Here is a 23,724-nt window from a genome sequence, read left to right as displayed (position 1 = left end):
TATAGCTACCCACACCGAAAAAGGTCAATTTTAGGTGGGAAAATGTGCTGCATTCATGTTGCGTTTCGGGCCATTTCCTGTCACGAACACAAGTGAGGTACCATTTTTATCAGGACCAAAGCATAGAAGAACATTTATGGGCTTTCTCTACGTTTGTCCCTTTCAAATGTAAGCCAGTGTATAAGAAAAATGACGGGTACTCTAAAATTCAGATATGTAGAAATAACCACTGCTCCTAAACTCCCTATTTTGCGCACATTTCAGAAAAACATAAGGTTCCTTGATACCTGCTAGACTTGTCAGCTCTTAGCGTTGTTTCCCCTGTCTTTTCTCCTCTGACTTCCTGTTTTTGATCCTGTGCTGAGTTTCGTTTTTGCTGGCTCTATGACTGGCTAAAGTGCAAGTGATTCCCATCTAAATTCTAATGGTGATTGGTTTCACCATAATTAGCATATTTGATTTACCAGTAAGTCCCTAGTAGAGTGCACCCTGTGTGCCCAGAGCCTGTAAATCAAATGCTGCTAGTGGGTCTTCAGCACTGATTGTGCCACCCACATCAGTAGCCCTGTAAAAATGTCTCAAACCTGCTAGTGCACTTTTAAACTGCCATTTTGACCTGGCAAGTGCTTCCCACTTGCCAGGCCCAAGCCATCCCTTTTACTACATGTAGGTCACCCCTAAAGAAGGCTTATGGCAGCACCAGGGGCAGGGTGCAGTGTATTTAAAAGGTAAGACATGTACTGATGTGGTTTACATGTCCTGATTGTGAAATACTGCTAACTTAATTTATCACTATTGCATGACCTATCTCTCCCATAGGGTAAGATGGGGATTTCCTTGAAACATCTTTTAAGTGTAATTTCCCATTGGGAACAGATAGAGATATGAGGTTGGGGGTCTCTGAACTCACAATTTAAATATACATTGTTTAATTAAGTTGGTTTTTGAATTGTAAGTGTGAAAATGTCACTTTTAGAAAGTGGGCATTTTCTTCCTTAACCATTCTGTGCCTCTGCTGGGCTGCTGAATAGCGTCTGGGTCAGGATGACAGTTGGAATGTTTGTGCATTCACTCACAGTCACACAAAGTGATCTAAGGTGTGCCCTGCATATCCTGATGGCCCATGACCATGCTGATGGGTCTTCTTGAGCTAGAGTGGTGGGAGGAGCTGACACTTGCTCCTGAATAGGGCTGTGCCTGTCCTCAGACAAAGCAGTCTCAACCCCTGCAGTGTGTCTGGGTTCAGGTCAGGGAAAGGCAGGGTCTTCTGCACTACAAAGTCTTCTCTTTGAAGTTTGCCTACTTCAAAGACAGAAATGAGTAAAAGTATTGGACCTCTAGCACCACGTAGTTAGAATCCTTCTCCACTGGTGAACGTCTGCCAGGAAGATGAGCTGGATGCTATATGAGGGGCTCCCACTCTGCCTGTTGCTTTGTTGGGTTGGCCTGCTGATCACTGCTTCTGTCCTGGGAGTGAAAGGACTGGACTTGGCTTTCTACATCCTGCTTCCAAGGTTCTCCAAGGGCTTGGACTGAGCTTGTGTCCTGTTAAGAAATATCAGGGACATCATGGACTTCATCTGCCAGTGCCTGGGCTCTTCTGCTGAGAGTCCTTACTTGCCAAATGGTGTCAACTACAGTCACTGGACCCTTGGACATGAAAGCTGGTGATCTGAAGGAGAAATTCCCTGCATCAATACGCTGCAAAAAGCAATGCAACACCTGTCTTGTGGCTGCAAAATCGACGTATCACCTGTTTCACCGCATTCCCATCAACACAGCGCGTCTGGAATTTCCGTGCATAGTGCCTGGTGCCAATTTTTCATCGACCTTGTACCGCAGTAAGGAACCAAGGCCCCGTGTCCAGAAATCGATGTATCACCTTTACTGTGAGGAAAGAATCAACACATCACTTTCCCTGTCATGAATAACCAACACATCTCTCAGCTGTGAGGAAAGAATAGACCCATCACCTCCCCTGACAAAAAGGAACCAATGCATCACTTTGCTTTATTATCACCTTTCCACTTTTCCTGTGGTCCGCATCATCTTTGTTTTTGACACAAACTAGGTACTTTGTTCTGAAGAGATACAGCAATCGAGTCCTATTGATTAAGACTTGCTTAGACTTTTAAAAAGAGGTATTTTGACTTGTGCATGTTGAATTCTTCTCATTTGGGTCTTGTTTTACTCAGATGAATATTTCTAAACTGGTGTGGAGTCCTTTTGTAGTGTTTTTACTGTGTTTGTGTGTATGTGTATGTGTGTGTGTGTGTGTGTGTATGGACAAATACTTTACACCTTGCCTCTGAGATAAGCCTAACTACTTGAGCCAAGCTAACAAGGGGATGAGCAGGGGTTATTGTACCTGTGTGACCCCCTTACCCTGACTAGTATGATGGTCCCTACATGGACAGGGTGTAAACCACTGCCAACTAGAGACCCCTTTTCTAATAATACCCATTTTTCACTCTGCCTATTTTGCTATAAGAATTGGTCTATACTCAGTACTCAATGAAAAACCATTGTACAGTGCAGCTCAGTTGTTGGCTGTGGGTACCTTGGGTTCTTAGATAACCTGCAGACCCTATATATCCCCACATCCAGAAGGGTCAAGCAGACATAAATGTATATTGCTTTTATAAATCAGCCATTGTGGCAAAGGTTACAGGTGAAAATGCTGTCCCAAATGCCCTTTTTCCCTACTCATTTTCAATATTTATTTATTTCAACAGTTATTTTTCTTGGGAAGACTTTGAGGGATCTATACATCTTGCTGAATTTGGAATTCTGTCTACATTTTAGAAATCTATAAGGGTCAGCTATGGGTTTCACACTGGTTTTTACCACAAACTGGAAGTAGGTTGAGAGCAAATAAATTATGGAAACTAGACTTCCCCTTAGAACTGTGGTACAAAATTATGTTTTTTTTAATTTTATTTAGCTCTGTATGTTCCTGAAGACTGGGAAGATGTTGACTTTAGTACAGTAAGCTATTTGTGGGTGCCATTTCTAGGAGAAAAAACAGACACTTTTATCTGGAGCACCTTTTTAATATTTTTCTCCAAAACTCAGAATGTTGCTATATTTTGCCAAGGGGAATCTACAAATCCAGGGTACCTTTAGAATCCCCAGGATATTAGAAAAAAAGGACACAAATTTTGCATGGATACCTTTCCTGGGAAAAACACTATGGAGCCCTAAGTGCGAACTACCCCAAATAGACAAAAAAGTGCTCAGTACTGGGGGGGCTGTGGGGGGTCAATAGGGTGCTGCAGCTAAGGGGTTGAGACTGGCCTAGAAAGAGCTTTAGCTTTTTCTTCTGAACATATATATATATATATATATATATATATATATATATATATATATATATAAATATCTAGACTGAAAAAAACAAAGGTTACAGGGACATTACAATTAGGAGATAGAATTTGAAAAAAAACATAGAAATTCACTTAAAAAGCCAAAGGTTACAGGGAGGTTATAGTTAGGCTCACATTTGAAACCTACAAAACCATAGGAATTCACCAGTTATAGTTAGAGTTACCTGAAGTAACTTTAACTCATGCCTTAAGGTAACTGTAACTCACGCCGAAGCCGAGTCCCAAGATGGCTGCCAACCTTTCAACAGCTTCTGTTGTTGAAGTGTTATCAGCCAATCAGCAAGAAATTGTTAGGGGTTGCAAATCCTTTGCATTCCTAGATATACAAATTTATTTTCCCCTAGTTTCTCAAAAACTACTGAACAGAATTACACCAAAAAAAACACTCTTTCTGGAGCAGGACCTAACTTCCTGCCAAATTTGGTGTAATTCTGTCCAGTAGTTTTTGCGCTATCACTATTCAAAATCCCTATGGAAAAGTGAATGGGGAAAACATGTTTTGGGACACCCTTTTTTCTCAGCCCCCCTGGATGGATCAACCCGAAACATTCCAAGCAGCAGCTGGCGGAACTGGCAAATTGTTTTGGAAAGTTTCGGAAAGATTTGACAAGCAGCGCCAAAGATATAGGCAAGTAAAAAAACACTTTTTATATAGAAGCTAGGTCCTAACTATAACTACCTAGTGGCGACCACCACCATATATATATATATATAATGTATTTGAGCCACCCCTTTTCAGGAGCAATGGGTAAGTTCTCTTCAGCCATCATCTCACTTGCATTGTAAGTAGCAGCATTTTCATATCACCCTAAAAAGACATTTTCTTTACTGCCAATGTTGGCATAATTTACTTTTCCAAACGTTGTGATCTTTCTTTTCTTTAACTTCTTTTTTTCATTTTTAGCCATCTGTGTGCGTTAACAATACAGGCCAGGTTTAAAGGTTGACGGACAGAGTACAGTTCACCAGGTTGGCTTAGGATATGAGATCTGCCACTCTAAACAACTACCATCCACCAAATTTAGAGATCACCACTGGGCCAGAGTTGATCTAAATACCTTGATACGAACCTTTATCATGGTGTTTATTGCCAACATACAAAACGTTTGGTGGACAACATCTCTCAGTTTTTTACAGCTCTCAGCAAACTTTAACAAAGTGTTTGTCAAAATCGAACTTTCGAATAGAGAGTTTATTATTGTAAAACAAATAACTACTAAAGTGCACAACCAGGGTGTCTTCTCCTGGGCATGGGGGGGTGGTCATTATTCGTTTTTTCTGTCCCTCGCTATTAGGTTGTACCTTACCATGCTGGACAGAAAATAAAATCACATCTTCTGCCATAAATAGGATGGTGGAGTGGCCTTCCCATGGCAGCCCCTCATCCTTCAGACTGTTGGAGGAAGCATTTGATTAAGAGAGCCAATGGGGGTTTTGGTGAGAGATGGTCTTTCCATCTCTGAATTAATCAGTCAACCACTAATTTGGTAGACAGGGTACTTTGTCACATTTGTGATGGAGTACCCTGTCTGCCAAATTCTAAAGCTGATCCTATACCTTCAGGTTACAGTAATTGAAAGGGAATAGTACTTTTTATTTGAGTCAATAAGAAACTTAGTTCCCTGTGTTGAGCATTAAAATTAAAACTGTTTTCTCCACTTCAAACCAGATAGATTTGACCAGCCTGGCTAATCACCTGTGAGGGTATCCAGGTGCTGGCGGGTACTGCTGCTGGGGATCATTCGAAAAACCAGGCCCAGCAGGGAGGATGAGGTCCATAGGTGGAGTGGGAGGGGGGCCGTGGCCATGGGAAGTAGGAGAAGGAGCATCCTCCACTGTTGCTGCAGTAGATGCAGGAGGGGGCAAGAAAGAGGGAGGTGGAGCGCAGGTGTCTGGACGGAAGGTGGAAATTCAGTCTGGTGTTTTATGTACGCAGGTCCTAGGTTGTGGAGGGCTTTGAACATGTGGATCAGCATCTTGAACTGGCATCTTTTCTAAATGGGAAGCCAGTGGAGCATCCTGAGTTGGGGGTGATATGGGTCTACCTGGGGACGTCAGGGATGAGTCGGCTGCTGAGTTCTGTATCATCTGTACTCTTGTGAGGAGCTGCGTAGATGCCTGCATAGTGTATGTTGCCATAGTCCAGTTGGCTGGTGACCGGAGCTTGAGTGATTGTCCATCTGGTGTTGATGGGGAGCCACTTGAAGATCTTGCGGGGCTGAGGAAGCCAGAAGACAAAACTGTGCTGTTGAATAGGTGAGGGTCCTAATGAGGACGGCCACCATTCGTTGTTCCATGGGGAAGTGTTTCCAAAGATCAGCAAATCCGTCTTGAGCAATAGGCAGTTGGTTCTCATACAGTTGGCAATGTTCATCATGCATTTGTGGATGCTTTTCAGTGTGGTGATGGGGTCTTCTGATAGTAAAACAATGAGCTGGGCATTGTCGACATAGGATATGATGTTTAGATCTTATGACATTTACCAAGGGAGTCATGTAGGTGTCTAACAGGGTGGGGATGAGGGATGAACCTTGAGGGATGCCACAAATGTTGTTGTTAAATTCCAAGCTAGAAGGGTGGGAGGCAGTTCTCTGGGTTCCATCTTTGAGGAAGGAGGCAATCCATTTGAGGGTGTTTGCTCTGATTCTGATGTTGTGCAGCCTTTTGATCAGGTTGTGATGTGATAGTGTATCAAATGCTGCTGAGTGGTCAAGCCATTTGTCCTTGGTTGAAGAGGGATCTGATGTCATCAGTGCCTGCCAGCAAGATAGTTTTGGTGCTGTGGTTGGTACAGATTCTGGTTTTCAGCAGTGTCTGGAAGACTGTGGTTCTTTAGGTATTCCATGTGGTGGTGTGTGATGGCCTTCTCAGGGACTTTGTATGAGAAGGGGAGCAGTGAGATGGGGCAATTTTATACCTATTCTAAGTATACATTTCTGCTAAGAAGCACCTGTATTGTTCTATTAAAATGAAATGTGTGATATATAATTTCTGTAAATGTAGAAATATATGGCTATAGCCGCCACGTCTATGCAGCAAAATGTTTTTTTTATTTTATTTGTGAAATGTGGTTGCAATAAAAAATACAAATATCACACCAATTTTCATAGGAAAGACCTATTGGTTTCGCCAATACTTGTTCAACTTACAAGTAACAGCAACAATTTAAAATTCTTAGTTTTTAGACATATTTCTGTATTTTCCTCTCTTCTCATTTAATTCTATACCTGGCTACCAGGAAACACTGCCTGAAGATACAAATGTGAACGAATAAAGTGTCACTTTCCTTAATCAAATTGTGTAGCTCAAGGACCAGATCCGTGCATGCTGGCACAGAATCCAAGGTATAGGAAGGGTCCAGATGTCTGCTTTGATGAAGATAGCCGGGTAAGAATGCTGTTGAGGCATACAGATTTCCGGAGACAATTCACAGATATATCAAAATTGATAGCATATTAACTTAATCTCGAATTGTATTTTAAGCTCCTTTAATGTGTTTCATGATTAACTTAAATTTAACAGCTGCTTTGTTACTTACCTTTTCTATGAACATTGTACTTTCACACAATAATCCTTGAACATACATTGAACATGTGCTGTCCAACAATGTACCTATTTTCTTTTACGGTGGAAACAAAGATTAATAGCTTTCAACCTCTTCCTTTTTAAAACAATTTACTGAATGTGTGAATAACGTGACAACAAATTTAATTTGGATCTGTTGCTTAAACCATTTTAAAACCTTATTTGTTTATCAATATGCAATATCAAAGTCTATTTATTTCCTTAAGAATTGAATACCTTTCGTTGAACTAGGATAGCGCTAAGAAGTCATGATGCTTTAATGATATCCATTCTTTTCTAAGTGGAGCAATATACTAAGCTGTATTTTGAAAGATAGTCATCGGCGTTTAAATATATTTTATTTTCAGCTTTTAATATACGGGTTTACAAATAACTAAGTTATTTTGCAGCAAAGGTGGCGTAGGAACACTGACACTAGCAGTTATCGTAATCATTCATTTGAAATGATACTCTGCCATTATTCCCAAAGTCCTCATGGCTCAACATAGAAACTTTCAATCTACATTTTTTGGGTAGATTTATTATCACTTTGCTTTGGCGCAAAGTCACAAAAAGTGATGGATACTGGTGCACGTCTCGATAACGTGTTTACTTTCCAGATGATGTTTTTTTTGTGCGCTGGAAAGTAGCGCTGGAAGCAATAGGACAAATAGCACTTTACACTATTTCACATCAAGGAGGTGCCCACCGGATGTTACATGCGCTTTCCAATGTTACCACCTCTGCTTTTTGATGCAAAGCCCAAGTGAGTAGAAAAGTAACGCCTCTCTGACCAGTGCTAACAATGAAAAATGTTTTTTTTTATATCCTTACCAAACTTTTCACATATTTCATCTATGCTGTACTGTACAGCATACACCCAACATACTCTTTTAATACAAAAACTATGCTAGACAACACACACACACACACATCATTGCACTGTGGTGAAAAGGTGTATGCATGGCGCGAGGCAGCCTGAAAGCATCAGCACTGGGGAAGAGAGCAGGAGCAGCACATATTAATGGATTAAGTGCCCCCCTGCTATCTCTTCCTAGCATAGTGCACTTTAAATTATTAAAATTACCCCTTGATGTTCATTAAGGATGTCCAAACGCCCTTCGCTTTAAGCAGTGTTGGATACGGCCAAACGTTTTTTTTTCGGTTTAAGCTCCTTGCTGCATAAGATTTGCACAGCACCAAAATAAACAAGGGCATCTTTAAACAGTGACAATTTATGTAAATTTCAACTAATTTCACATGCTAAATGCACATCGATGCTGGCTTAATGTGTTTTGAAATCCACGTTGGCGGGTCTGAATAAAAAGCAGCCTTAACATATCAGCTTCTATGATAACATTTCTCAAATTTGTAAAAATGCTAGATATTGTATCTTTATATTTATAAAAATATTAGCCCACAAGCTACATGACTAAGTAATCAAGGGCATTCACAGAATTATATTACATATGAAATCAGAAATTGTTTGAATACCTGCTGAATTTAATTAAATGTCCTGAAATCTATACATGTATACCTACTTTAATGAAAACATTTTTAAAGAGTTAACCGATGCCCGTTTAAAATGGCACTATCTGCCTTTGTTTGGCTTCTTGGTTTTATAGTCACTGAAGTTATTTAAAAAATGTTACAGGTGAATGTCTACTTCTTAATCATATTTCTGGGTGGCATACACCGAATTTAGACCTTACGGTATCTCAGGAAAATTCTCCGTTTGTGGTTGCACATTTGGGGAACAAAAGCCTCGTATTTTGGTTAAGTTAATTCTTAACTGACAATGCATTTAGAAGCTGGTCAAACATCTATTAACCGGCACCAATTAGAAGTCAAGTGACACAACGTAAGAGGAACTCTTGATGACCGCGAGTCCGGCAATAGTTTTTTTCCATATAAAGAGTTCCTCTCTTTGATAAGCTGGAGCATCAATAGATATCAAACATACATGATTAGTAACACTAAGATTGCCCCTGTGGTGGTCAAAAAGATGAATGTGGAAGTGAAATACAGAAATCACAATCGTCTTCCTGACTCGAAGGCTTTAGACATATTTTGAAAGTGCTGCAGCAAAACATAAACTGTGAATGGACTGTACCAATAAAATGCAATAGCACAGGACATAGTTAAGAGAAGTGTCAGTAAAATGATATGAAGTTAGGACATGAAAGTGGTGAACAGTTATACACGTCTGGGTCTTATATGTGTATTGGTATTTATTTAGCACAGCCTTAGCCAGTAAGCAATGGAACACTGTAGCTTTAATTGGAGGGGTGGTGCGGTGGATGGCTAGGAGACATCTACAAATTCATGTGCATGAAGTGAAGATTACACAAGTATATTCCACACATTATATTATTTTTTGTTTTATGTGTTGGCGGAGGAAGATTAAGTGATTTGCCTAGGAACACACAATGTTGAGCCAAGCGTCAAGGGCAGGATTCGAACTTTGATCTTCACTAAGTAATATCTCCTACCCATACCCCTTGAGGTGCATTAGGAATATAACGAGCTCAGTAGTCATAGAGAGAAATCCCTCTTGTCACTGCAATTTCCCAGTCTTAGGAAATTTGTCAACAGAAAACCAGGTGGGGTAGCTCGGTAAGAACAGTACCCCAGGGAATGGTGAACCGATGGTCACTGTCTAGTATAACTTCCAAATGAACGAATCCATAAAAAGGTCTACCGTAATTTAGCTAAAATGAACTAGTTACTTGAAATCCATTGTTTCAATCATTGCTTGTGACTTATATTATCAAAAAAGCATTTTGAACCAGAGCACTGAAGACATTTAAAATTCCACTTTATGGAAAACATAGTAACATTTGTCTGGCAAGTGTTCTCTTGGTTGTTAGAAGGGGATTGTGCTTTTTGAAGTCTGAACTCTGAAACCGGAATGGCAGGTAAAGCAACTGGTCCACTTTACACCAGTTTAGATATGATATTGGTACTGGTCCTAGAATTTAGGTGACTTTTTATACCTTCTCCTTTGAAAACAGGTATTACTGTGTGAATGTACAAGTTTTTCTCACTAGCTTGATGTGCTGATAAGTGTCGCTAGTTGTCTTTTTTGTAGCAGTGGAATATTTTGGTTAAGTTTATTTGCAAGACCCACTGTGAATTTCTGCTCTGCGTGGATGCTTCCACATTAACTCTGCTAACTGCCAGCCAATTGCATGAAATCTCATCTTGTGTGTCTTTTTCTGTGTTTTCTTTCCTTTTCCTCTACTTGCTACTTTGCCTGTTATTAATAGGATCAGCCTATATGCACAACGAGTCGTGCCTCTGCCATGACGTCTGCTCCTATCTTCATTTTACTGCAAGTATTCATGTGGTGTTCAGGGTTAGTTCCTTTCTCTAACTTTTTTTTTTATTTTTGCTGTAGAGTTAGACAATCCTTCCCCGACCAGGCTAGTGGAAATATAATGCATTTAAATGTGTGATCTAGGCACATTAGTATTTTGAATGTTTACTGTACTTAAAACTATTATTTGCGTATGGAATAAAGCCATTCAAGGAGATTGGCTTTATTTGTGCCATACACGGAATGGCACGATTCTACGAACAGTAAATTGTTTTTAAGGGCATCACTTTAATGATGCATGCTCTCAATTGTTTGGCTGTCTTAATCGCGCTGCTAGTCATAGAACACCAGCAAAATAGGAGTTTTTTGCATTCTAGAGAGTGCCTTGATTCAACAACCCTTCCTCTAATGATTTATGGTTGCAGTAATGACATTTACAAAACATTCACTAACTGTAATAGTCCTCATGGCTATTCATTTTTCACTCAAATGTATATAATAAATCAGCAAGTTGGAAATACATAAATAAGTGGACTGGATTTCAAACAGTACTTCGCAGATGGCTATCTCAGTGGCAATGTAAGGTCTATCATCTATATCATGACACATCTTTGAAAAGAAATGACTTTAATGCAACACGATATCTGTAATTTCTGCTTCTTCAATTTTGTGATAGTTAGGTGATACCGTTTTAAAAGACACTGCGCTAAGAGTAGGCGTGCGTCTTTATGAATTTTTAAAGGGATCAAGAAGTGATTGGGATGGTGCACCCGCACTGTCAAAGGACCGGGATTGTAACAGACAATTGGAGGAAGTAGAGGCAGTCATTCTACACAAGTGAGGTCAAGGACTGACCGGAAGGAGGTTAAATGGCAAATGGGCATTCACCAGGAGATGTGTGGGCGCAATAAAAGACAAAGTGCAAGCAGAGGCAGCCAGACAAAAATAGGGGCTCAGGAGGAAATGGCTCACAACCATGACACCCTTCAGTTGAGTACCAGTAATTGTCTCTGTGTAAAGGAGTAAGGCCACTCCAAGGAAACATTTAGATTGTAAAATAGTGTGGTGCCATTTTAAAGTGGTGGGGCATAAATGCCAGTATTCTGTACCTCGTGGTGAGTGTACCCAGTTCTTACAACGATCATAACAACAGGAACAGTAACCCACTGAACTGCCTCAACAAAAACAACTACAGTTAAATACAAACATATCTGAAAGTAACAAGATGTGACTATTTGTACCTCGCAGACGAAAAAGCAAAGGACAAAACTTACTGTCATCGATCAACCAATAAGGACAGCACTAAAAACAAATTCAAACCTTCAAGATGTTTTTTTATGTAATATAAAAGAGATCCTCAGATACAAACGTTAATCAACGAATCAATCAATCAAAATTAACTTTATTCGGTTTTAAGTAGAAAACCTATAAAAACACAAAGTAGGAGGCATTAAAATAAAATGCAATGTCAATAAATAAGAATAAAATACAACATAACTTGTTAAGCAAGCATATTAAAACTCTTCTAGTAGTACAAACACAGCTAATACAATGCATATTAATGGGGCGTGATCACCTCAAGTCTCATTGACTGCCTAATTAATGCTGTTCCGGAACCTTACAACAACTTTAAAAAAACAAAGTGCCTCATTTACAAGACTCTGATGCATCGGCTCCGCCCTGCGCCCCCTAAAGATAACATGGTAGCGCTGTATTTATTATTCAGACCTCCGTGGCGCACATTATCCACAGATGCTTCAGAAATTCTGATGCATCTGTGGTGCTAAAATCGCTATTTGCTGGGGTAGCATCAAAAAAATTACGCTACTTCAGCAATGCATTCAAGGCTCCTATTTTAAAAAGCCTTCTGTCAGTTTAATGCCTGGTCTCTGAGCAGGTGTCAATTTTTTGAGGCAGTGAAGCTGCAGAATGCTGTAGTGAAATCTTGTAGATATTACTGTGGCAGTTCTGCGTGGCTTTTAACAGGGGAATGTCTACCTTGCATACATTATATCTGGCGTAGATATAATGAGGTGCAAAGCTTTACTACCTGGTCCAATTGTCCCATTTCCACAGTTTGTAAATGTGGTGCACTGTAGGGGACTGCTTAGCGCCAGCGCTGTGTCCAACAAATGACACCACGGTAGAGTTAGGGGCTTGCAAATAAGCTCCAAAGTACTTTAAAATAATGTCCACCAAGAGCATCTGTAATTACATAAGGGCTGGTCTGAATTTGGAGAATTTTGCCTTTTTCAAGATGAGTGCAATGTACGCCTTTCCGGGCATGTCATAAAAACTGCAAAACATAGTGAAATGCAGGGAATCTTGCGGGGACCTATTGCCCCATCCACAAGGTGTGAGTTTAAAGCCCCTGTTTCTGCCCTCAGGATAAGCTAACAAGAAAGGCAATAAATCAAATCCGAACCTGGCTAGCAAGAAGCAGTCATGTCTACTTTTAACAAGAAGAAGGTATGGTTCTGTCGTTAACACCATCTTTAACATGAAATGACAACATGCTCAGGGCTTTGCTAATGCAAGCCTTTCTCTTTTAATGAGCTTCTGCCTGAAAAAGTGTTCTTACACCCATTTAAAATCCACTTTACATATCCCCTCTTGCATACTAAATAGGTCTCCCCTCCCTAAATTCTGAAAGGAGACCTGGATGTACTTAAGCCAAGGTATGTGCAGAGCATAAGCAACAGCTAAACAACCTTTTAGAATCTCTTTCCTAAGTTTGATGCCAGTCCTTAACCATATATGTTGCCAAAGAGAGAGAAGGACAGAAGGCCAGGATGTCCATTAGGTATCCTACTCCTAGTTCCTCGTGTTCTGCAAAGATGGGGGTGCTTTGTGGAACACAGAGTAGCTAAATCTAAAACTTATTTTCCACAGTCTGCAGCTCAATCTGATTAAGCTATTCCCAAATTTCACTTCCATGTCACTTTAGAGATGCATTTGACACTGTAAATTTGCAGGAGAGCACCAGTTGATCTTCTGCCAAGTCTAGAGGCAAAACTAAAAAACGCAGCATTTGCAGGTCCTTCTTTTTTTATTATTAATTAGGGGGTGCCAACTTAGAGCCGAAACAAACAACATCCCCAGGTAAGAGAACACATTAGCCTTGGGAAGGATGCAAGGTCCTAAGTTAAACTTTGTTGATTTGATGGAGCGTGGACCAATGACCATCACAAAAGTTTTCTTCTTGTTAACTGATAAGTCCAACTCCATCATAAATTTAGCAAGAATTCAGCAGGGACTGCAGACCCTCATGATTTTTGTAATAAAAAACCACATCATCTGCATATAGTAGCACTGCTAGGCTGTGGGACCCCACTTGTGGACAGTCAGCTTTTACATCAACCAGGGTATTCTCTAGACTATTAACATACAAACTAAACAGAAAAGGGTCCAAAATGCAACCCTGTCATACTCCTCTTTTGATTGATACTAAAGCGATGTGAGTATTGTAGAGCTCTAGAAAATCGAACTGAAGCCTCAGTATCTCTATGACGATCACATAGAAACAAAACAATGTCCGGATCCACCCCCCCACCCACTTTCAACATGATCTGCCAAAGTTGTGACCAATTAACCCGGTCAAATACCACTGAGAGGTCCATAAAACCTAAGTGTATGGAGTTGGGATGTGCGACTGTAAATTTACCTAGACAGGTACAGATTGAGACACTGGTCTACAGTTGACCTGCCTGCCTGGACACCATACTGAACTTCGGATAAAACTTTGTTTTCCTTGGCTCATGTAGAGAGTCTGTCCAAAAGAATATGTCCCACAACCTTTACTACTGAGTCGAATAGGGGGTGCCAACTTGGAGCTGAAACAAACAACATCCCCAGGTAAGAGAACACATTAGCCTTGGGAAGGATGCAAGGTCCTAAGTTAAACTTTGTTGATTTGATGGAGCGTGGACCAATGACCATCACAAAAGTTTTCTTCTTGTTAACTGATAAGTCCAACTCCATCATAAATTTAGCAAGAATTCAGCAGGGACTGCAGACCCTCATGATTTTTGCAATAAAAAACCACATCATCTGCATATAGTAGCACTGCTAGGCTGTGGGACCCCACTTGTGGACAGTCAGCTTTTACATCAACCAGGGTATTCTCTAGACTATTAACATACAAACTAAACAGAAAAGGGTCCAAAATGCAACCCTGTCATACTCCTCTTTTGATTGATACTAAAGCGATGTGAGTATTGTAGAGCTCGAGAAAATCGAACTGAAGCCTCAGTATCTCTATGACGATCACATAGAAACAAAACAATGTCCGGATCCACCCCCCCACCCACTTTCAACATGATCTGCCAAAGTTGTGACCAATTAACCCGGTCAAATACCACTGAGAGGTCCATAAAACCTAAGTGTATGGAGTTGGGATGTGCGACTGTAAATTTACCTAGACCAGGTACAGATTGAGACACTGGTCTACAGTTGACCTGCCTGCCTGGACACCATACTGAACTTCGGATAAAACTTTGTTTTCCTTGGCTCATGCAGAGAGTCTGTCCAAAAGAATACGTCCCACAACCTTTACTACTGAGTCGAATAGGGAGATAGGCCTATAGTAATGAGGACTATCCCTGTCCCCTTTTTAAAAAATGGGCAGAATAATGGACAAACCCATGACTATGGAGGGTCTGCTGTCACCGCAGAATTAACTTTAAATCAAAACTCCAGAGATCTGAAATAGAGTTGAATATGATTGAGTAGTACTAGCTCTTGTGAAAAGAGTAGAAACCTTCACTTTGACTTTTTTTTTTTTTAAAGTTACAGTGAAATTATTGTGGAAATAAAAATAAATCTAAATTCCTTCAGCATATTTTGCCACTTCCCTTTTGCAAGGTAGTGATGCAGAAACCTGGATGGACTTTATATTAAGTGAAACCTCATGGCCACAGAAACACGTGTAATTAATGCACATCAGGAGTGATGATTTCAAAACTAACAGAAACACAGTATATTGTTTAAAAGTGAACTAAATTATTGTTTCTGGGACAGCGGCTCAACAGTGCAGCCTATTTATCATTGTTAGTGCTCAATCTAGTAATGATTTGTAAAGGGTTTCATGCACTTTCAGTTGTCCTCTGCAGTGCTACTCACCAAGTCCTCCTGCGATGCCCACCCAGTGCTGCTCTCACCCTGGCAAGCTCAGAAACTGCCTCTTCTCAGAGGCCCAGAAATATGCTATTCCAGCGCCCAGACGTTGCTTGCCTTTCAGTGCAGTTGAGTCTGCTTTGTGTCTTTTCCCCAAAAGTCCAGCCAATCCCAACATTGCTCTTTAAAAAAAAAAAAAAAATGTATTAGACTTGTATTAAAGTACATCGAAGCAGAGTTGAGATTGGCTTGAGGAGGCTAACTCAATGCTACACTGGAAAGAAGGAACCTGGGGCCAGATGTAGCAAAGGTTTTTACCCATTCTGTGTCTATGGGAAAATGTGTTCGTACATATGGCCCCTGCAGTCTTAGTCCCGAACTCTCTCTGCTACCACAGGGATCAGAGGCACCTAAGGTGCACCTCAGATTGGGCTTTCTATAGCTTTTGTCCAGCTGAACATGTGCACTTTAATTCACAGCATCCCTGTCCTGTTCTCTTTGGGCATTACAAGAGGAGGACCACTCCTCACCCTCAACACAGCTGTAAGTGTGAAACTGCAGCACAGCTCGCAAAGGATTTCATACATTTTTTCAGATGACGGGATTAAGGATCAAATGTTGCATTTACCAGACATTGTGTGGCAGCTCGCAGATGGGGGCAACGCTCATTTGCTCGGACAGATGAGCCACTGCTGCTTGTGAGATGATAATATATATGTATTTATTGATCTCAAATCTATCACATAAACCATTAGATGGTCATTTAAATCTGACATAGATGATTAAAAAAGTATGGATGAAAAGTCAAACGAATAGATGCCATCTATCATATTTATAACATACATATACCAGGTCTGTGATTTATGGTTTGGACGTATATGTTTCTATGTATATTAATTATAATAGTTTTCATTAATATTATGAGCCGTATTCTATTTAGTGCCGTGATGCAAAGGTGCACACATTGATATTAGTGATTCACTGAGAGATTGAGCTTTTAGAATTTAGGGGCATTTCTACTAACATTTCATGCAGCATAGCACTGAAAGTGAAGTTGCTGTGTTGCGCTACGTGAAAGGGAGGGAACCGAACTGCGGCATATTTTCGAAGATGGCGCCATACTGCTATGTTCTAGCACTGGCGCCCTTATGGCTGCCCAGTACTCCGCAGGCACCCTTGTGTCATATTGCAAAGGTGCCTATTTGGTTATCAGGATATTTTTTGTGTAGGAAGAGAGCCCTTCCTGCACTAAAACTATCCTTTGAGACTAATTTCTCCTTGTATGTGTGCTGCTGAAAGGAAGGCACTAGGAGAAATAAAGACATGTCTTCTTGTTACACCAGCATTAGATAAGTGAACCGCGCAAATTTATGTTTACAAATATTTATAAATATGGTTTTGTGTCAAAATACATGGGTGAATGCACGAGAAAACCCATGCATTACCCATGTAATGCCAACCTGAGGGAAGGTCATGCAAGGCTGCGCCATATGCTGGCTTGCATTTCTTTTAATTTTTTACAATGCCACACAAATCAGGATTTGCACGGCTTTGCAAATCCCAAAATAGATTTTGTGTCGAGGCTGCGCCCAAAAAGTGATGCAACTCGACAAAAAAATCTCAGTAAATCTGCGCATGAATATCTAGGGGGTGTGGAATAAAATTTTAATATGAAATTATTTGGGATTTTTAATGATATTTCCAAAGTCACATTAATTTTTGAAAGAGCAAGTAGATTGAAATGTGGATGTTTTGTTTTACAAAAAATATTTGGTAGCTGCGGGTTGAAGGATAATAAGGAACTGGAGTAGGGAAGCAAGATGAGAAGTTACATACCAGCTCCACCTTTATCTGAGGACCCTTCTTTATTTCACACTTTAATGAAACTTTTTGGGTAATATTGGATTATCACATTTAGGATAGTTGGTCACACTGACTTGGTTATTGAAATCCTATGTGATTGGTGCCCTGCATATGTCCATATACTATTCATCCAATGCTAAATATTCATCTTTGGCACATAAATTACAGCCACCTTTTACTTAACAATGTTCTTTTAAACCTTGTGATTTCTTCTCAAAGTAGGTTCTATTTTTTACACGCTACAGAGCAATACCTTCAGTTGTCTGACTTACAGGGACCTTCTTTAAAATTAAACAGTGAGGCCTTTTCGCAAAAATCTATACGTCTGCACCCTAAGACTTACAACCTTGCATACGCATACTATACTTATGTTTTTTGGCAATGGACAAAACGTGGTGAATAATGTCTATAAAGCTATGCTATTTATTATTTCAGACATAGTTAAAATAAACCTATGGAAAATTACTTTTATATCTGTAAAATTCCATGGGTGTAATTAGATGTAATTAACTGTGTGCTAAAAATACACTATTGATTTTGAAGATTGTCATATTAGGTTACCCTACAGGAAAACATTTTTTTCTTTCAAAAACCAACATCTCTTGCATCTTAACCGATTTTGAGAGTGCTATCTTCACCTTTCCGTCCTTGGATGGGATTAGAGGATTTGGGGAAATGTTTAAAAATATTCATAAACTCCCAAGTTTATGTTTTTTTTTTTTTTTTTTTAAGGACACGCTTGCAATAATAAAGAAGAAAAAAAAAGAAGCGTAAATACATCAATATTGTCGTACAGGTGAAGCAAACATTCTAAACAAGAGTCAATGATAATGGTTTCTGCTCTTAGGGATCTCATAAATTTACTTATTTAGTCGGCACATTCTCAGGGCCCAAGAGCCATACGGAGAAAGGTGCCCAAGCTCTAGTGAATCTTTTACAGGCCGCTGCTCCTTTTAGTTCATACAGGCTATTCTCCAGGTGGTACATAGATAAGAGTTGTGAAAACCATTGATTGAACCGTGGGGGATCAACATCACGCCACAGAGATGCTATGCAGTTACGAAATACTGACATTGCTATAAACAGAAAGTATCTATCTCGACTATTGCAGACTGAATGATCAACTCCCAGTAAAACCATTTGAGGTGTCAGATAGATAGCCTGTTTCAAGATTTTCTTCAATATATCGGATATCCCAGTAATCAAACTTCCCAGTTTTACACATTGAAAGAACATATGACAGAGATCTGCTTTCGGGTAACCGCATCGTGGACACATAATTCCCGCCATTTTGCCCCAGCTCGCAATCTTAGCAGGTGTATAATATAAATTGTACAATACCATAAAATGTTGAGCTTGCGGGCCAGCAGACACTAAAACAGTCCGTGCCATTTCCATAGACTCACAAACCTCTGTCTCTTTAGCTCCAACCCGTGCTTCCCATTTTTTAACCAATGACGCCAGGTCATCTTGTATAGCATTTAAAAGCAGTGGATACAGGTTTTTAATACCGCAGCTAGTGGGGTGTTGTGAGACTTCCATTAGCTTAATCTTATCCGTGTGCCAACCTTGGGCCATACTAGTTAGAAAAAAGGCTCTAATCTGTAAAAAATTTCAAAAGTCTATTTTTTCCAACGCAAATTCCGCACTCAGTTCCTCAAATGATTTGAGGTGGCTGCCAGAGTGAAACAAGTCCCCGACTTTGTGAATACCCCGATTACTCCACCTCAAGCAATAGTGGTCTTTAAATATTGCTGGAAGCGTGGGGGTAATCCACAAGGGAGTGTAGTGGCAGATTCGTCCTATACCTATCTTACGCTTAACCTGGGTCCATGCCTTAAATGCAGCATAAATTACCTTAAATTTAACCTTTTTATAGTAGCTGGGTTCCAGAATCCGCAGGAAGACTGCGTCTGCTTCTTTGCCCAGAATCAGGGTATATATCGAAGGGAGAGCATCTTGCCCGGGTCTATCCGTAACATAAAGTATCTGTGCATACTGAAGCACTGCTGCCAGATAATAAAGTTTAAAATTGGGAAGTGCCCACCCCCCTTGCTCTCTTGGGAGAGTCATATAATGGAAAGCCCGGCACGGCTTTGTATAGGACCAAATGAAGCTATTAACCAATCCCTCTATTAATTTGAACCAATCTTGCCCAATCTCTAGGGGGATTGTTCTAAAGAGATAAAGTACTTTGGGTAGAAACACCATTTTATCACATTACAGCGTCCCATGAGTGACAAGTGTAGATTGTTAATGCGAGCGAGATCTTTCCTAGTCTTTGTTAAAATTGGGCCCATGTTTATTTTCACCACTTCGTCAAGGTTAGCTGTAAGTTTAACACCTAAATATTGTACCTGTGTCAGCACCCGCTCGTCCTTAAAATCTACTGATTCATTCACCAATATTTGGCATTTACTCTTGTTCAGCAAATAACCAGATCTTTTCCCAAACTGCAGGGCTTCCTGCTCTATTTCCAATATAGCAGTCCTGGGGTCCATGGTCACCACCGCGATATCGTCTGCATATGCTAAAATCTTAGTACACCCTCCTTTCAATGAGACTGGCATGATCCGACCATTCCGGATCATTTTCCTGATCAAGGGATCAATATATAGCGCAAAAAGCAGTGGTGAACACGGACACCCTTGTCGTGTACCTCTCTGAATATTGATTGAGGACTACTTTAGCCCAGCAACTTGTATCGTAGCCGTTGGGTTTTGGTAGAGCTGTTGAATTGCCTTGACAAACCCGGGACCGATGTTGTTTTTACGCAGGATAGACCATAAAAAGGGCCAATGTACCCGATCGAAGGCTTTTTCCGCGTCTAACAAGATTACTGCAATGGGAAGCCTGGCTGTTGCACTAACATCAAGTAACGTAATAACTCGTCTTATATGATCTGCCGTGCTTTTCCCCGGGATGAAGCCATGCTGCCATGGAGATACTAAACCTGAGATTACCAAACTCAAGTGGCTAGCAAGTATTTTAGCATCGCTGTAAATTAAAGAGATTGGGCGATATGAACCAGGCTGAGTGGGTTCCTTGTCCTTTTGAAAAAAAACTACTATCTTAGCCTCCCCCAGGAGGCCGGTTGAGGAGCCCCTGATTGTACTTCAATAAATAAGTTAAGTAGCTGTTTACATATCTCCACAAAAAAAACTTTATAGAATTCTAGTGGAATTAGATCCCCCCCTGCGGCTTTCCCGCTCGCCAAGGCATGAGTTGCTACATCCAATTCTTCCAATATCATAGGTGCTTCTAAAGCTGCCTTATCTTCCTCTTTTAACTGACCTGATATCTCATTGCCCACGGCATCGATCCCTTCCTCTTCTTGGGGCTGTTCTTCCTGGGGATATAATTTTTGATAGAATTGTCTAAAGACTTCCATAATCTCAGGACCGTTGTGTACCATCCGCCCTTCTTCATTCACTAAGCTTTTAATACTCCCAAATACCTGCTTTTGTCTTATTCTCAAGGCCAGCTGTTGGCCCACTTTCCCGCTATACTCATAGCATTTCTGACGATATACTAAAAATTTTGCAGCAGCCTTATCCATGAAAATCTTGACGGCTTCTGCCTTAATGATATTCACATCCCACAGAATGTCTGAAACATCTACTCCACTGCGGATCACTTCCCCTAGTCGCTGCTCAGCTTTAACCAGCTTTGTCTGAACTAATTTTAGCTGATCCGTGCGTATTTTCTCCTTTCTTAAACCATAACTCAGGGTTTCTCCTCTGACAGCAGCTTTAAAAGTATCCCAAACTATCTGGCAAGAAGCAGAGCCTTGATTTATCTTAAAAAATTCGGGATCCATTCCTTCATTTTATGGATATACACTGGATCAGCTAATAGTGTCCTATCAAATGTCCAAGATCTAGGCTGCGGGCCCTTTCTCCCGTCTCCAAAGCCAAAACCAATGGGTTGTGGTCTGATATGATTCTAGGAAGTCCATTGACCCCTATTTGGTTTTGTAGAGAGGCTGTCACAAAAAAGTAGTCTAACCTGACTAATTTCTTATGCGGAGCAGAGAAAAAGGTGGACCCTGAATCCTGCGGGCAACACAACTGCCAGACGTCGATCAAGCCATGATTAATGGCCAATGACTGAAGTGCCCTAAAAACTTTTTTTTTTCTACCCAGGTAGAGTGTTTGTTCCTGAATGGGTTCTTTACTATCTAAATGTATATTGAAATCTTCACACATTATGATAGGTGTTGCCCAATTCGTAAGTTCTAAATTAAGCCAATCCAGTATCTCTGGACCATCTGTGTTAGATCCATAAATAGAACATAGAGTGAACCTTAGTCCCTTAACCGAGCATTCCAACAGAGCAAGCCTGCCAAGATTATCAGCAAATTGTTTATGTATAACCAAAGTACTGATTCGAGTTAATATCGCTACCCCTATAGTGGTTGTGTGTTGTCGTGTAAAAACCGCTAGCTTCCACCCATAAAACTCCATTAGCTGCTTTTGTGTACCTGGAATATGTGTTTCCTGCATACAAATAATATCGACATTCCATGACTTGAAAACCTCTCCTACAAACTGCCGCTTCTTGTTATTATTGAGCCCACAAACGTTCACTGTGGCAATACGTATTTCACTTTGCTGTCCCATTTTTATGGATGCTGGTCCTTCTAGTTCCCCTGTATGCCTCGTTCGACTTTGCTGCTTTCACACCCTGACACCTTTTCCACTGATAAGAGCCATCCCCGCTCCCCCTGCTGCGTGTCCCATTGTCCTTTTTGTCCCTGTGACACCCCCACCCTCCTCTAACCCACCCCCCAACCCTTACCCCTACAAATGGAATCGCCAGGCTCCTGAGCCTGTAAGATGGCATTTGCCAGTCCCGTTAGCCCGCCCATACGTAAAACACCTTCACACACTTATGGCTTGCCAATCCATACACGCGGCCCCTCATCTTCACCCTCCCGATCAAAACCCTTAACCGATAAATGTTAAAAAAAAAAACACAAAAAAACACCCCAATCAGTATCACATACATTTACATATAAACAACTATTCACGGCAGTCCCTCCGCCCCCTTCTCCTGTACCCCCTGCACTTGACCGGTTTTCAGCTGCTGTACATATTCCCCCGCCTTAATTTCTGAAAGAAAAAATCTTGTAGTTGTTTTGTAGACAACTTTTAGACGCGCAGGGCTTAGCAAGTAGGCTTCCGCCCCCAACTCTTGAAATTGAGCAATCATCTGCCTAAGTCGCCACTGTCTTTCTACAGTGGCATGTGCGAAGTCTGGCCTACTAAAGAATGATACACCTTCCACCGTCACCTTTGAGTTGGGGCGAGCTTTTTCAAACACAGCCTGTCTCAGTAAAAAATTACCAAAATACACTATAATGGCCCGTGGGTAACTCTGGTCTCTATTAGTAGCAGTCAAAGCTTGTTTTTTCTTCATTAACGGAAAACGGTGTGCTCTCTGAATCTCCTTTTCCCAATCCCACCCATTCAAGTCTGGGAATGCTTTCTTAAAAAGTGAAGCTATATAGGTCCTAGTATCCTGCCCCTCGAGGTCCTCTGCTATACCCAAGATCCTCAAGTTATTCCGCCGCTGGCGGTTTTCAGCATCTTCCAGTTTCCATTGAAATCCGAGATCTGCTGCCCTTGTGTCGTCGTCTGTGCTGTTGCTGCTTTAACTTCGATTTCCAGCTCCTCCGTTCGAGTCTCCATGGTGGCGATGCGTACACCAATATCCTGGCAGGATTTTACCACTTTTTTAATAGATAGTTGTAGCTGTCTGCTTGCTGCTTTCTTTTTCCTGCTCTCCCTCTGAGTCTGTTCATGATTCTGAACCATTGTCCTGTAAATAAGATCCAAAGAAGGAGGTTCTGCAAGGTCGCCCGTGGGGGGTGGGGGGGGCACCAGAGTACTACAGGCCGAATCCCTTTTCGAAAAGGCCTGTTGGGTGGCCGTATAATCCCACTGCATTTCACCATCCTCCTCTTGAGGCTTAATCGGGTCTCTCCTAAGCTTGGCCCCTGAACTGCTCCTGGCTTCAGTTTGCTCAACTGATTTTCTTCTGCATGTTAGGTAGTTCGATACCCGGATACTTGCAGCAGAGCTACTCTCGATATCTGAATCTGTTAAAGGAATTTCTTCGTCCAAATCTGAGTCTTTAGACTGATCGGAGAGAGAAAAAAAACTCTCTGCTGTATCAAATGGCCCCTGATCGGTGTTTGTTGGTTTCGCCTCTTTTCCCCTCTGGGCAGGAGCTGGGGGGGTAGTCTCATATATCGTTGAGGACTTGGCCATATCATCAATTTGTTGCAAATTTAACTTGCAGCTTGATGGACTAGATTGTACTACACATTTCTCTGGAATGGATTCCTGAGACCTCTGATTTGACTCCTTAAGTTCCTGCTCAGATAGCTTCGCACACCCCATTGGGGGGAGGGCCACCCCCTCCCCGCTATTTCCTGGACTTGTACTGGCTGTCTCTTGACAGGGTGGCTCC

The 23,724-nt window shown here is 41.0% G+C and overlaps 1 protein-coding gene across 12 annotated transcripts in view; it reads left to right on the top strand.

The window, feature by feature from the left end:
• Positions 1-23,724, top strand: part of CACNA2D1 (calcium voltage-gated channel auxiliary subunit alpha2delta 1) — a 1,459,114-nt gene that overhangs the window by 1,416,020 nt on the left and 19,370 nt on the right. For 7 of the 12 annotated variants that reach the window (XM_069228696.1, XM_069228697.1, XM_069228694.1 and 4 more), the window contains one exon: positions 6,691-6,773. In XM_069228696.1, the coding sequence (XP_069084797.1) occupies positions 6,691-6,773 (83 nt within the window). Of the gene's footprint in view, positions 1-6,690; positions 6,774-10,219; positions 10,309-23,724 lie in introns of all 12 variants that reach the window. The other 5 variants (XM_069228692.1, XM_069228695.1, XM_069228690.1 and 2 more) reach the window with 1 other exon arrangement.

Source organism: Pleurodeles waltl, chromosome 4_1, assembly GCF_031143425.1.
Source record: "Pleurodeles waltl isolate 20211129_DDA chromosome 4_1, aPleWal1.hap1.20221129, whole genome shotgun sequence".
Taxonomy (NCBI): domain Eukaryota; kingdom Metazoa; phylum Chordata; class Amphibia; order Caudata; family Salamandridae; genus Pleurodeles; species Pleurodeles waltl.
This window is presented reverse-complemented; position numbering and strand designations above follow the sequence as displayed.